Here is a 15,093-nt window from a genome sequence, read left to right as displayed (position 1 = left end):
GGACCCATGGAAGACCCAAGATGGGAAACGCTGGGTGAAGGAAAGGTTGTGCAAGGGGTGACTTGGGGATGAGGTGGGGTGGGGAGATGGCTTGAGCATAGAGGTAGGCACGGTGCAGCTTCTCTGTTGCCCAGGAGGCATCTAGGGGAGGCATCTGGTTCCTTGAGCTGCTGAGAGTACTGTACAAAACCCAAGAGTTGTGTCTGGTTGTGGCTCCAATGTGCTGGGCAAGAGAAGGGGACCTCCCAGCAGCTTCAGAATGCATCCTGGTGGCAGGGTGCTCAGAACCAGGGATTAGTGAGGTCACACATGTTAGGGGAGCAATGCACTTTGGATAGTCCATGCAGAAGGGGTATAGTTGTGGGATGGAGCTCTCTGCTCTGAGAAGACCAGCTCAGGCCCAGACCCTCTGCAACCTACTGGCACCAGCGGTTGCTTGCACATCATCCCACACCGGAGCTTGGGGCAGCAGGGAGATAGGAACAGCCGACCCAGAAATGTGGGTGGCTTGGAAAGGAAAAGCTGGCCTGCAGATGGGGATAACCCACCCAGCCATGGCCAGGTGGTGTCCATGGACTCTGGAGGCTTAGAATCCTGCCTCACTGGTCAAATCTGTGCTGCCAAGGTCCATTCCAAGGAAATCCTTCTCCCCATCCCACATCAGATCCCATACCACCTAGCTCTGATGATTGCTGAAATCCAGCTTTGAATTTCTAGTTTCTATATATCCCAAAGGGGCATCTAGTCTCCTCCACACTCTCCCTGGGCAGCCTGGGGCAGGGCTCCCTCACCTCAACACCAAACAAGTTTCTCCTCCTGTGTCAGTGGCACTTGCTGGATTCCAGCTTGTGCCTGTTACCCCTTGTCCTGGCACTGGCCACCAGACAGCAAACACTGGCCCCATCCTCTCCACACCCACCCTGTAGGGATTTCTCAGCACTGATGAGGTCCCCTCTCATCCTTCTCTTCTCCACGCAGAACAGTCCCAGGTCCTGCAGCCTTTCCTCCTCACACAGATGTTCCAGTCCCCTCAGCATCTTGGTAGCCCTGCACTGGCCTCTCTCCAGCAGTTCCCTGTCTCTCTGGAGCTGGGGAGCCCAGAAGTGGACACCGGACTCCAGATGAGGCCTCACCAGGGGAGAGGAGAGGGGGAGGAGAACCTCCCTCCCACCTGCTGCCCACACTCTCCTCATGTCCCCGAGGATGCCACTGGCCTTCTTGCCCACGAGGGCACGTTGCTGCTCATGTTTATTTGCTGTCCAGCAGCACACCCAGCTCCCTCTCTGCAGCCCCCAGCCTGTTCCTCCCCAGGTGCAGGACTCTGCCTCATTCTCAGTATGTCTAGAGCTCTCTGGACGGCAGAGGTCTTTGAGACTTCATCTTTGTGACTGTTCTATCCCACACAATCCATACACCAGCAAACTCTCCCGTGAGCTACCCGTTATTTCTTATTTCCTGATGGTCTTCATCAAGCAAAGGTCTGCAGATCCTCTCCCAAGTGAGCCTGGGGGTGGGAGCAGGGGGATGCCAGGACCCTTATAGGGATTGTGGGGATCAATGGGAGGGAAATGGGTCTCCAGAGGGAAGGCGGATGCAGCAGACCCAGATTCACCCCAGCAGCTCTCCCAGGCAATGCTGCTTTATGGTATCTCAGAGGGATAAGCAGCACAGTCCTCCCTCTGTCTAACAAGGTTCTGGTGACGAGATCACTTGTCCCCATAGTCCGAGGGTGATAGGAAAGCATAGCTCACTAGTACTTTGTGCATGGTTTTATCTCAGCCAGAACGAGCAGCAATGTGGGAAGATGCTGGGGAAAAGCCCAAACCGTAACGGTTTCCAACTCAAAAGCACAAACCCAACATAGACTCGGTTTGTCATCGTTTGCTTACACAGAGCAGCTCGGAGAAAACTCAGCTGGAAGAGGCACCATTCCTCCTGGTTTGTGTCAGTGGGGTCCCATCCCTCCCCCTGTGCTCTGCAGGCTCAGGCCAGGGGCGCTGGGTCCGGCCCCGCCGCGGCACACGGCCCCACTGCCCCTCATTAAATAAACTCTTCTGTACAATGTACAAGGAAATGCTGAACAGTCCCTCGGGCCACGGCTCTGCTGGCCCCTGAGGAACCCCTGCTGCCCACCCTCCAGGTTGCCAGCTCCCCTGTGCCCTCCCTGGGTCCATGGGGCCTAGGGCCCTGTCATGACATGCCGCCCGCGGCCGTCTGTCCTCGGAGGGGCTGAGGGACAGACTTGCTGGCAGCTGGGGAGGAGCCAGAGGGACCTCCAGAGACAGCCAGGTCCTCCCCTAGCCCTTTCCAGGGATAAGCCACCAGATGCCTCCCCTCTCCTCTTCAGAAGACCGACAAGACGATGCTAAAGACACGAGCGGCTGCAGGAGGACGGGAGACGGGGAGGGCAGGACGGCAAGGCCATGGGAGACACACAAAAGCCAACTCCTCCTCAAAGCTCTCCTCCTATCTCCACCCACCAAGGCACGGTGGGCCCTTTCCTCTTCTCTCCTTCCCCACCCCTTCTTCCTGCCTTCACTCCAAGCACAGCTTCACCAGGTTAGCCTGGACCTTGGCTTGGTCCACGGCATCCAGGAGGTTCTTGGCATCCACGGCCAGGGTGTGGGAGGCCGTCAGCATCTGGCGCTTGCACTCCTCACTCAGCGAGGTGATGGCGTTCTGCTGTGCCAGGCGCATCTTGTTGATGAGCTCAGCCAAGTCCTTGTTGAGTAGCTTCTGGGTCCCCTCGATCTGACCACAACATACAGAGGGTTACACCAGCACCCACTCCCATGCCAGACTTTCCCCCTCCCTCCACCCCAGTCCTACCTCAGTGCGGGAGGCAGCGGGTAGGATGGGCAGGATCTCGTCGACGCTGCCGATGAGCTTCCGCAGGGACAGGCCCACATTCTGTGAGGAGGATGATTCTGGGGTTAAGATAGATCCAGGTATGGACATGGGGAAGTGGTGCATGGGAATAGTCCGTGTCAGTGAGTCAAGGATCCCATCTGAGAGAGAGGCATGGTGGAAGGCTCTCCCACCGTTGATCCAAATATCCAACGGAGGAGTAGAGAGCGATGGAAATATTCCCATCGTTGACCCAGAGGCACAACGGAGGTGCAGGGAGTGCTGGAAATGTTCCCACCATCGATTCAAAAACCCAGTAGAGTAGGGAGTGATGGAAACCCTGCCACCATCAACCCAAGGACCCAACAGAGGAGCAGGAAGTGCTGGAAATGCTACCACCATTGATCCAAGGACCCACAGAAGGAATAATGAGTACTAGAAATGCTCCCACCATTTACCCATAGGCCCAAGAGAGGAGTAGGGAGTGCAGGAAATGCTCCCATTATTGACCTAAGGACCAAATGGAGGAGCAGAGCAGGTCAGAAACTCTCATTATTGACTCAAGGACACAATAGAGCATCAGAGTATGTTGGAAACTCTTTCACCATTGACCAAAGGATCCAAAGCAGGAGCTGGGAATCTTGCAAATGCTCCCTCCTATATGTGCAAGACCTTCCCAAAAAGGATGCTTGGTGGGAGCCACTCAGCAGACTCATCACCTCCTCCCTCCCCTATTCCCCTGGCATTTCCCCTTCCCCACCTTCACCACAAGGATGTATCCCTCTGGGGGCAGGAGGCTGATCTCGTTCTTCAGCTGCAGCACAGCCCTCACCAGGTCCATGACGTTGCTGTACACGGGGTCATCTGTGCGGTCCAGGTTGGCAGTGGGTGTCGGGTGGATGGACAGCTGAGGAACAAGGACATAATGGGGTCAGATGGACCCAGGGGATAAGGAGGGAAAGACTCACATGATCATTTTAGACTGGAAAAGACCTTGAAGACCCTCAAGTCCATCCCCTCCCCTCACCCTGCCAAGCCCACCACCAACCCATGTCCCTCAGCACCTCAGCTACACGGCTTTGCAATAGCTCCAGGGATGGGGACTCCACCAGCTCCCTGGGCAGCCTGGGACAGGGGCTGACAACCCTCTCAGAGAAAAAGTTCTTCCTCAGCTCTAATCTAAACCTCCCCTGGGGTAACTTGAGGTCATTTTCTCTTGTCCTGTCATTTATTACTGGGGAGAAGAGACTGACCCCCACCTCACTACAGCCTCCTGTCAAGGAGTTGCAGAGAGTGATCACATCTCCCCTCAGGCTCCCCTTCTCCAGATTAAACAACCCCTAGTGTAACCCCTATAGAACAAAACCTATGAGGAGCCCTGGCCAGACCCATCCAGCACCCACCAGCAACCCCAATGTCGCTGGGTCTATCTAGCCCCTTTGGGTCCTGGAGGAGTCAAAAAGGTCCCATCCTGTAGATGCAGGATGATGGAGGTGGAGAAAGAAGAGGAACGAGAGGATGTGGAGACAGAGGAGAAGGAACAGGACCATGGTGGGAGGTCTTACCTGTGCTCCAAGTCTTGGAGGCTTCTGGGGCGGACCTGTGAACTCCGCTATGCCATCAATAAGGGAAAGGCAGGAGAGTCACTCCAGCTGCTCTCATGGACAAGTGCTGCAAGTCTTCTAGGAGCTATGCTACATCCCACCCCACCCTGGCGCAGCATATCCCACTGGCCACCCTCATCCACCCCAGCTCTGCCACCTCCCTGCAAGGGCAGACCCCTTTGGACCTGGAATCATAAAATGATGGGGGGTGGGCAGGGCCCCGCAGAGCTCCTCCAGACCAAGCCCCTGCTCAAGCAGGTTCCCCTCCATCAGGGGGCACAAGAACGTGTCCTGGCGGGTTTGGAAGCCTCCTGAGAAGGAGCCTCCACACCCTCCCTGGGCAGCCTGGGCCAGGGCTCCCTCACCTCAACACCAAACAAGTTTCTCCTCCTGTGCCAGTGGCACTTGCTGGGTTCCAGCTTGTGCCCGTTACCCCTTGTCGTGGCACTGGGCACTGCAGTAAAAAGTGTCACCCCATCCACACTTTAGGTACTATAAGTGTTGATGAAGTCAACAGGGCAGAGGAGAGAGGAAGAACCTCCCTCCAACTGTTGCCCACAATCTCTTCATGCCCCCCAGGGTGCCATAGGCCTTTTTGCCCACGAGGGCACATTGCTGCTCATGTTTATTTGCTGCCCACCAGCACTCCCAGGTCTCTCTCTGCAGAGCTGCTTGGCAGGTCACTCCCAGCCTGTCCTGCTGCAGGGGGTTGTTCTCCCCAGGTGAGGATTCTGCACTTGTCCTTGTGCCCCACTCTCAAGGCAGTTGGCTTGGGACAAGCAGACCCCCCTTCTCCCAGTGCATGGAAAGGTGCTCCACACGAGCTGGGATTCCTTTCACAGAGGATGGAATCCAGGAGGGATAAGGCTCCGAGGCTCCTCACAGCTCAGTGTGGTATTCCCTGCCCCAAAGCGGGTGCTCCCACCCCAGGCAGCCCCACACCCCCGGCAGCTGTGGACACTCACTGTAATCCGTCTCCTTCTCTGGGAGCAGCTGTGGGGGGTAAGAAACAGCAAATAAGATGCACAAAGCCCTGGTTGGAGGAGGCATCCCCATCCCCTCCCAGAGCTCTGCACCACCAGTATTTCACCCCAGTGACATTTCCAGATTAATTTTCCCCATGTGAGGGGCACATACAGAAATATTTTTCACCTGTCCATGCCAAAGGATCTCTGGACATCTCCAAAAGAAGGATGTCCTGCACCCAAATACACCCCAACTTGGCTTCTCTGGGGCTGCCACTACTCACCGGAGGAATGTTGTTGTTCATAAACACTGTTGGGTCCTGCAAAGAGAGAGAAGCTTTGTGAGAGGCATAGAAAAAAAAACAGAGAGGACAGAGGGAGTTTTCCTGATTTCTGTGAGACTCATGAAATACATAACAGGAACATCCCTTCAGGGCCTGGGAATGTGGGAAGAGAAGGGACTTCATGTTCATCGCTGGTCATACCTCAATCTCATCACCTCTATCTGCTCCTCACTTGCTCCTGGGGCACCAGAAACCTCACACTGCTGCTCTGAAATACCAAATCTTACTTGAAGCAACCACACAGCATCCAACAGCCCTTGGGGTGAGGGGAGCTGAGATCCACTTTATCAACCAAAATAAAAGGTTTTCAGTCTCCTTCCAATCCTGTCTCATCACAAGCTGCTGCTGGTGTAGCTACTTCTGGTCCTTATTTCAAAAGCATTATAAAAGCTCATTAAGACATGATTGCAAGTGTTTAGAAATTGGCTGAGTTTCAAAACATTCATTTTGAAGTGAAGCAGCTCCATGAGATTTTTACAGATGTGGAAAATAAAGGGCTGGAAGAGATTTGGGTGCTGAAGGACCTGCTCCTCCAAGGAAAACTGGCTTTTCCAGACATGAATTACACAATGGTTAAGGTGGGAAGGGACTTTCAAAGGTCATCTAGTTCAGTCCCCTTCCACGGGCAGGGACACCTTCCACCAGACCAGGCTGCTCCAAGCCCCATCCAACCTGCCCTTGAACACTGACAGGGATGGGGCAGCCACAGCCTCTCTGGGCAACCTGTGCCAGGGCCTCACCACCCTCATAGCTTGGAAGAACTTCTTCCCAAGAGCTCATCTCAGTCTCCCCTCTGTCACTTTGGGAAAGGCAATGTTAATGTCTGCAGTAGCTCTTCCATCACCTTCTTGAGAGTGCAAGAGCTGGAAGCCCATGGCTCAAGGCCACTCACCAGAGACTTCTCCTCTTGCCGTAGCCACTGGTAGTCTTCTACCATCTGCTTCTGCTGCTTGTCCAGGACCTGCCTCATCTTGAGCCTCTCAAGCTCCCACAGCTTCTGTGCCTCCTCCTTGCTGCTGGGACGGAGGAAATCTTCCTCCTGGTGTGCAGAGCCAGAGGTGACGTGGGAAATCTCAGGAGCCAGAGCTCCCCTCTGCATGCTGATTTCATCACACAAGCCATGCACCAGACCCCAAACAGCCATGAAAACCCCTAAAATTAATTTGTGGATCACTTAGGTTTCTAACAGGGAGAAGAAATCACCAGCTGGCCCTACATCTCCCACCATCTCATCCTGGCACTTTCCACGGGCAGCATGCACAAGTCACCCTAGAGACTTCAGGCAGAGCATCACAGGGGTTGACTTGGGACCTAGAATAATCAAGACCAGGCTGCAAACTATCACTGGCATTTCAGATGACAATACCAAGAGTTGACTCAGAGCCCCAAGGAGCAGCAGCCACCTATCCCCTGCCCAAAAATGGGGATACCATGACAGTCACTCATCCACCGACACAGCTTCACCGGTATGTACATGCAAACATGCACTGGTGGGGGGCTGGAGACATCCTGGCACCCTTCATGGGCTCGATCCCTCCAGCAGAACCCATAAGGAGATGGGCTGGGAGCAACACTGAGCTGGAAGCAGCAGAGGCAGCAGCATGAAGCAGAGCATGGTGCAGTGAGCATCCCTCCTGCCGAGCCCTCAGCTACTGCCAGGGGCCTGGGACAAAGCCCCCTGGGACTGGCATATCCTCTGGATGCTGTGGTATGGAGGAATCTTCTGCCTTACCCTCATGCTGTGACGCTTGAAGACGTTGTGGCGGTTGGGTGGTGGGGTGTGCAGGGAGTTGGCTGGAGACTGGTATTCCATGGGGCTGGTGAGCGTAGGTGAGCTGGCACACAGGCCCTCGGGCACCTGTGGGCAAGCAGGCAGCAGGGCAGGGCAACAGGGGTTAGTGCAGACAGACAGACAGACAGAGCAGACAACACGGGGAAGAGCGGCTTTCACAACAGGAGCTGTCCTCGTGCTCATCTGTGAAGCAGGATCAGGGTCTTCCCCCACTTCTTTGCTCTTTCTCACCCTGAGCATGGGGTTTGTGACCTCCCACACTGCTGTCTGGACTCCTGCCCAGTCCCAAAAGGGCATTCAAAATACTTTATGTCTTGCAGGTTTCAGCCTGATATTTAATTCGAGTGCTGTGCTCAGTGTTGGGCCCCTCATTGCCAGAGGGACACTGAGGGGCCGCAGCGTGTCCAGAGCCGGGCAGCGGAGCTGGGGAAGGGGCTGGAGCACAAGTGTGCTGGGGAGGGGCTGAGGGCCCTGGGGGTGTTCAGCCTGGACAAGAGGAGCCTGAAGGGAGATATGAGCACTCTGCAACTCCCTGACAGCAGGCTGTGGCCGGGGCAGGGAGGAGGTTTGGTCTCTGCTCCTGAGCTACCAGTGACAGGACAAGAGGAAACAGCCTCAAGTTGCCCCAGGGCTGGTTTAGATTGGAGCTGAGGAAGAACTTGTTCCCTGAGAGGGTTGTCAGCCCCTGTCCCAGGCTGCCCAGGGAGCTGGTGGAGTCCCCATCCCTGGAGCTATTGCAAAGCCGTGTAGCTGAGGTGCTGAGGGACATGGGTTACTGGTGGGCTTGGCAGGGTGAGGAGAGGGGGTGGGTTTAGTGATCTTTAAGCTTTTTTAAAAAGAAAATGATTCTATGATGCACCAGGGACCAGCCTTGGTCCTTGAAGAAGGGGTGGCCTATAGAATCATAGAATAATTCATTACTAGAGAGAAGAGACCAAACCCCATCTCACTACAACCTCCTGTCAGGGAGCTGCAGAGAGTGATCATGTCTCCCCTCAGGCTCCACTTCTCTGTCACCAACCCCATAGGCCCTTTCCCTGCGGACAGCTTTCCAGCCCCTCTGCCCCAGCCTGGAGCGTTGCCTGGGGTTGTTGTGGCCCAAAGGCAGGATCCAGCCCTTGGCCTTGTTAAACCTCATCCCATTGCCCTCGGCCCATCGCTCCAGCCTGTGACCTAGATAACCCCAGGGAGCAACAAACCTCCTCTCCTCTCAGCCGTGCATGTGAATTGGCTGGAGCTGTGTGTGCAGTCTCCAATTCCCTGGGGCCAAAGCATCTGATAGCTTCAATAGGTGAACAAACCGTGGGGTGAGCAGGGCCGAGCCTCAAGGTGTGCAGTGTCTTGCTGGTATTGCAGCAAGAGGCATGTGGTTGTGTCGTGGGGCACCTTGGAGCCCCAAAAGCTCAAGGGTTTTTGCTCCAGTTAGAGTTTTCTGGCTTTTACCCCCTTGCTCAGCTTCCTACAATGCTTCAGCCATAGGATCTTACCTGGAATTGCAGCTTGGGAGCCAGGAGGTTGTTTTGAGGTGGTGGCTTGTACCTAGGTCTGCTGGGCTACGGAAAGCAGAGGAGAGAGAAATGCAGGCTTGGGTGTAAGATGAGGGTGGTCCCACTTTTGCAGTACCCATCAGGAGATGAACCTGCCAGAGGTCTGTCCTCTGCTCACCTTTGGAGGTGGTTCCTGGAAAGACGGTGGCTCCATGATCTTGGGAGGCCGGTGGCGGTTGTTCCTCTCCTGCTCCTTGGCCAACTCCTTCTCCATCAGGTAAATGTCACTACAGGGAAGAACAGAGGGTGACAGCCCCAAGAGGGAGTGTTGCCACCTCTCCCATAGCTCTGAGAGTGGGAATTAGCCAGAGCTGGATGGGCCATGGGAAACATGAGAAATGGGAAGAGCAGAGGGAAAGGCCTGGGAGTACATAGCTTGGTCATGGCCAGCCACACCGGCATCATCATGGCACAGACTCACAGAATCCCCAAATGGTGGGGTTGGCAGGGCCCTGCAGAGCTCATCCAGCCCAAGCCCCTGCTCAAGCAGGTTCCCCTCCATCAGGGGGCACAGGTCCAGGTGGCTTTCGAAACCTCCCAAAAAGGAGCCTCCACACCCTCCCTGGGCAGCCTGGGCCAGGGTTCCCTCACCTCAGCACCAAACAAGTTTCTCCTCCTGTGCCACTGGCACTTGCTGGGTTCCAGTTTGTGCCCATTACCCCTTGTCCTGGCACTGGCCACCACACAACAAACACTGGCCCCATCCTCTCCACACCTACCCTGTAGGGATTTATCAGCATTGATGAGTTCGCCCCTCAGCCTTCTCTTCTCCAGGATGAACAGCCCCAGGTCCCGCAGCCTTTCCTCCTCACAGAGCTGTTTCAGTCCCCTCAGCATTTGGTAGCCCTGCACTGATCCCTCTCCAGCAGTTCCCTGTCTCTCCAGAACTGGGGAGCCCAGAGATGGACACAGGAGTCCAGATGAAGCCTCACCAAGGCAGAGGAGAGAGGGAGAACCTCCCTCCACCTGCTGCTAACACTCTCTTCATGCCCCCAGGATGCCACTGGCCTTCTTGCCCACGAGGGCACGTTGCTGCTCATGTTTATTTGCTGCCCAGCAGCACTCCCAGGTCCCTCTTTGCAGAGCTGCTCTCCAGTTGCTCTCCAGCAGGCTCCCTAGCCTGTCCTGGTGCCACTACTCCCTTGCAATATCCCTCTGCAAGAAGCAAACCATTTCCATTTCAGTCTAGGCACCACCACTCTGGGGACAACGAGGCTCAAATGGTCTCAAAACAGTGATGGGTTTGGTAGTGTGAGATGAATGTTTGGACTTGATGATCTTAAAGGTCTTTTCCAATGAAACAATTCTATGGTTCTATGAAATAGTCCTTTGAGTTCAGACTGGGAAAGAAAACTCCAGATCCTAAATCTTGCATAAGTTCGATTTTTCTTTCACCACTTACCCATCTCTCCATCAAACCACAGACATCATGACTCTCCTTTCCCACCTCCTTGCTCACCTCAAGCTGCAGACCAAGTCCTTGAACTTGGGCCTTTCACTGGGGTCGTAGTCCCAGCACCGGGTCATGAGGGTGTAGAGGACAGGTGGGCAGAGGTCGGGTTTGGGCAGGCGGTCGCCTCTCTCCAGCACACCGATCACATCCTTGTTCTCCAGCCAGAAGAAGGGTTGCTTGCCATAGCTTAGGATCTCCCACATGCACACAGCTGTAGGAGTAACATGAGCAACCTCAAGCCGTGCCAGACCTGGGAGAGCAGCCATTTGCCTGAGTTTTTGGGTACCAAAAACAGTGCCAGGCTAGAGGAGGAGGAAGCTGCTAACAATGGTTGAATTGCAAGCAGCTCTGTCCCAGGAGCTCTTCCCTGAGACGTCTTTTCCCAGGGGTAAAGCTGAGATAACCCTGAGGTCCAGAATAGGATAAGGACCTGAGGGTGCTAATCAATAGCAGCTGAAGATGAGGCAGCAGCGTGCCCAGGTGGGCAAGAAGGCCAGTGGCACCCTGGCTTGTATCAGCAGTGGTGTGGCAGCAGGCCCAGGGCAGTGGCCGTCCCCTGTGCTGGGCCCTGGTGAGGCCGCAGCTCGAGTGCTGTGTTCAGTGTTGGGCCCCTCACTGCCAGAGGGACACTGAGGGGCCGCAGCGTGTCCAGAGCCGGGCAGCGGAGCTGGGGAAGGGGCTGGAGCACAAGTGTGCTGGGGAGGGGCTGAGGGCCCTGGGGGTGTTCAGCCTGGACAAGAGGAGCCCAGGGAGCTGGTGGAGTCCCCATCCCTGGAGCTATTGCAAAGCCGTGTAGCTGAGGTGCTGAGGGACATGGGTTAGTGGTGGGCTTGGCACTGTGAGGGGAGGGGTTGGGCTCGAGGAGCTTCAAGGTCTTTTCCAACCAAAACAATTCTGTGATGCCCAGGACCCCGTTCCAGCCCTATCCCACCACTCACCAAACATCCAGACATCACTGGCTGTTGTGAAGCGGCGGAAGTTGATGGACTCAGGTGACATCCACTTGATGGGGAGACGGGTGATGGATGCTGGAGGGAGAGACAGGGTGGCTTTCAGCAGGGATGGAGCAGCCCCAGCGCAGGTAGGGAAGGGCAGGGCAGGGAGGTCTCACCATGGTCTCAGCTCTCAGAGGGTTGGGATGAACCCAAGCAGCCCTCACCTTTATAGTATTCCTCATCCTCGATGTACCTGGAGAGCCCGAAGTCACCCAGTTTTACACATTCTGGAGAGGCCACCAGGACATTCCTCACGGCAATATCCCTACAAGGAGAGAGACCCTTGGTTGGGGAAAAGGGATGTAGGAAGAGGAGGGATGGAGGAGGAAGAGAATGAGGAAGGATGGAAAAGGAGGAGAAGGGATGGAGAAGGAGAGCTCATACCCAGACAACCAGCTCACCTGGCTGCATAAAAGGATCTGCAGCAACAGATGCTACCTCTACCCACTTCTGCTCCCCAGTGCCTGTCCCCCAACCAACCTTCTCCTGCCTCTTTTGGCATCCTGTCTGGCTGCTTTTCCCTCTTGCCCTACCTGTGTACGCAGTTGATGGCCTCCAGGTAGGCCAGGGCTTTGCTGATCTGCAGGGCATAGAGGATGAGCGTGGGCACAGGGAGACAGTGCTTGTTCTGCTCCAGGTATTGCCCCAGCTGCAATAGGACAGACAAGGGGGGCTCAGGGACTGAGCAGGGGCTGGAAGGGTAGCAGAGGGATGGGGTGGGCCCCAGATGTGGGATTCCCCCTCTCACCTCCCCGTAGGGATAGAGCTCCATGATGATCCAGGTAGGCTCCTCTTCCGCAATGCCGATGAGCTTCACGATATGGGGGTGGTCCAGCTTCTTCATCAGCACTGTGGGGACATCACGTCAGACACTCTGCAACAGTGGGAGGTCTCCTCTCCAAGAGCACAGCCCCCTGTCCTGGAGTGTAGGGACAGGTCTCTGCGATGAATGAAGCCAGAGACAGAGCACGAGGAATCGCCAGTGATGGCCTGGTACACTCTCAAAGACGCTGGAGCTCCTGGTTTCCAGCTCCTCAGGATTTTATATCCAAGTGGTGCCCATGTACTCCCACACAAGGATTCAGCAGCTTTTCTACCCTTCCCTGGTAGCCTTCCCTCCCATAAACTAAGTATTTTAGAGAACAGCATGGAGCGATGCCGTGGGCCACTTCCCTCCTCCTGCATTGCAACAGCGATTTGTCCCCAAGCAGGGATCAAGAGATGTCAGGAGAGGGTTCTGCCACCTATATGTAACACCCCACCACTGCAGTGCTGCAAACACATCTGTCCTCTGCCCACCAACACAAGCCCCAGGGGAGAGGATCCTGAGCAGACTCCATCTCCTACAAAAGGGCAGGAGGACTACCCCACATACCCGCTTCACTTAGGAACTTGTCCTTGTTCTCCGGGCTGCAGTCCTTCTTGCAGGTCTTCACAGCCACATTGACCCGTTCCCCTTTCTGTAAGGAGAAGGAGGGATGGGGGCTGCATCACCCCATTCCCCTCCCCCAGACATGGAGGAGGCAGTCAGGGCTGGGAGAGGGCAGGATGCTCACCGGGGTGGTGTAGATCCCCTCATAGACCTCTCCGAAGAAGCCTTCCCCCAGGATCCTCCCCAACGTGACATCCTCCCGGGAGATCCCGTAGTGCTGGACTGCAGGGAGCAGAGTAGAGGGGTCAGGGCCAGCTGGTGGGATGTTGCCTGTACCCCTGCCCACCCCCACTAGCATCCCCTTGGTGAGGACCCACACGTCCTGCCCCGTGGCACAAGGTGGGTGAGGTGGGCAGTGCAGGCCAAACTTTCTTCCCACCATGTTAGAGTGGGAAATTGGGGTGAGCAGGAGGTGGAAGGGCTTGACTGAGGGCACCCAGGGGGAGTGGCACCTACCTCCAGATCTCGGTCTTGAGGATTCGTCAGGGATTTCAGCATAAATTTCAGATTCTAGGACCAGAAGGAGAACGGGGGAAGAGTTTCAGGCAGCTCTCCAAGTGGTGGGGGGTGGGGGGGAGGGGGGTTCCTTGTGACATTTCCATGGGGTTTGGTCCACCCAACCCAATGCAGTCCCCATGGGGATCATGGCTATCGGGAACATGGGATGTCAGTCTGGCCCTTCTCCAAGATGGGTGAGACAAAAGGCTGTCCAGCTCCCCCAAACCCCCTAAATGTCCACCCCTTACTGTCCCCCAGCCCTGCCTGCGTCTCCCTGGGGCAGTGGCAAGGGAGCAGCAGAGCCCAAAACTCACCCACACTGATGCTGTCAGACAGCGTTGACTGCCTCTCCTCCAGGTGCCTGTGTGGGAGGAGGTGGGTGTGAGGGTGTGGGGTGGGGTGAGTGGACAGCAGAGGGTCCAGCCCTACTTTGGGATCAGGTGGTACTCACGGGGCTGGGATCTGTGGGAGGCTGATCCTCTTCTCACGCTCTGTAGAGGGGACAGCAGGCAGTCATTTCCCATCCCCACCCCACCATCAGAGTCTGATGGATTCTGAGAACCCATCACCCCCAAAAATGCTTCAGCCACACATGTGGTGAGTTTGATGGGTCTCAGCTGAGGTCACTCCATGGAGAGAAGGGGCACAAAGGGGGAACTGCCAGAGTCAGAGCCCCAAAGAGAACTCACCTCTACTGGGGAAGACAATGAGGGAGGTTTCCAGGTCCCCTTGCAAGCGGCAGTAGCCATCTATGAGGTCGGCCATATTCTCTGCTTCAGCCAGAGAAGCTGTCTTGATAGCCAGGGACTAGAAGAGACAGCAGGGACAAGGATGACCACAGAGCTGGGGCAGGGAGATGCTGGAGTGATGCAGGATGGTAAACGGAGTTAAACCCAGTTGTTGGCTGGTCACTAGCAGTGTTCCCCAGGGCTCAGTGCTGGGGCCTGTTGTGTTTAACAGCTTTATCAATGATCTGGGTGAGGGATTGAGGGCACCCTCAGTCAGTTTGTCCCACATGAAGCTGTGTGGGAGCGTAGATGTGTTTGAGGTCAGGAAAGCTCTGCAGAGGGCCCTGCCCAGGCTGTAGCAATGGACCCAGGGCAATGGGATGAGGCTTGACAAGGCCAAGGGCCGGGTCCTGCCCTGGGGCCACAGCAACCCCAGGCAACGCTCCAGGCTGGGGCAGAGGGGCTGGAAAGCTGCCCACAGGGAAAGGGCCTGGAGGGTTGGTGACAGAGAAGTGGAGCATGAGGGGAGATACGATCACTCGCTATAACTCCCTGACAGGAGGTTGCAGCGAGGTGGGAGTCAATCTTTTCTCTCCAGTAACAAATAATAGGACAGGAGGAAATGGCCTCAAGTTGCCCCAGGGAAGGTTTAGATTGGAGCTGAGGAAGAACTTTTTCACTGAGAGGGTTGTTAAGCATCAGCTTAACATGGGCTGCCCAGGGAGGTGGTGGAGTTCTCATCCTTAGAGATATTAAAAAATGCACAGATGAGGTTCTTGAGGGATATGGGTTACTGATGGGCTTGGCAGTGTGAGGTGAGGAGATGGACTCGATGATCTTAAAGAGCTTTTCCAACCGTAATGATTGTATGATTCCATGAAACAGCTG

General features: G+C 55.6%; 1 protein-coding gene across 7 annotated transcripts in view; it reads right to left on the bottom strand.

Annotated features, from left to right (window-relative positions):
* Positions 1–1,762: 1,762 nt before the first annotated feature.
* PTK2B (protein tyrosine kinase 2 beta) overlaps positions 1,763–15,093 on the bottom strand; it is a 33,633-nt gene continuing 20,302 nt past the window's right edge. For 3 of the 7 annotated variants that reach the window (XM_061990213.1, XM_061990207.1, XM_061990208.1), the window contains exons 11-31: positions 14,167–14,284; positions 13,929–13,968; positions 13,792–13,838; positions 13,436–13,489; positions 13,104–13,201; positions 12,923–13,007; positions 12,296–12,396; positions 12,081–12,196; positions 11,712–11,812; positions 11,491–11,580; positions 10,559–10,763; positions 9,218–9,326; positions 9,040–9,105; positions 7,493–7,618; positions 6,653–6,799; positions 5,701–5,736; positions 5,417–5,444; positions 4,413–4,468; positions 3,608–3,754; positions 2,830–2,910; positions 1,763–2,751 (exon numbers count right to left, since the gene is read on the bottom strand). In XM_061990213.1, coding sequence (XP_061846197.1) covers positions 2,536–2,751; positions 2,830–2,910; positions 3,608–3,754; positions 4,413–4,468; positions 5,417–5,444; positions 5,701–5,736; positions 6,653–6,799; positions 7,493–7,618; positions 9,040–9,105; positions 9,218–9,326; positions 10,559–10,763; positions 11,491–11,580; positions 11,712–11,812; positions 12,081–12,196; positions 12,296–12,396; positions 12,923–13,007; positions 13,104–13,201; positions 13,436–13,489; positions 13,792–13,838; positions 13,929–13,968; positions 14,167–14,284 — 2,067 coding nt within the window. In that variant the 3' untranslated portion in view covers positions 1,763–2,535. The remainder of the gene's footprint in view (positions 2,752–2,829; positions 2,911–3,607; positions 3,755–4,412; positions 4,469–5,416; positions 5,445–5,700; positions 5,737–6,652; positions 6,800–7,492; positions 7,619–9,039; positions 9,106–9,217; positions 9,327–10,558; positions 10,764–11,490; positions 11,581–11,711; positions 11,813–12,080; positions 12,197–12,295; positions 12,397–12,922; positions 13,008–13,103; positions 13,202–13,435; positions 13,490–13,791; positions 13,839–13,928; positions 13,969–14,166; positions 14,285–15,093) is intronic. The other 4 variants (XM_061990214.1, XM_061990209.1, XM_061990210.1 and 1 more) reach the window with 3 other exon arrangements.

Source organism: Colius striatus, chromosome 2 (genome assembly GCF_028858725.1).
Source record: "Colius striatus isolate bColStr4 chromosome 2, bColStr4.1.hap1, whole genome shotgun sequence".
NCBI classification, from domain to species: Eukaryota; Metazoa; Chordata; class Aves; order Coliiformes; family Coliidae; genus Colius; species Colius striatus.
This window is presented reverse-complemented; position numbering and strand designations above follow the sequence as displayed.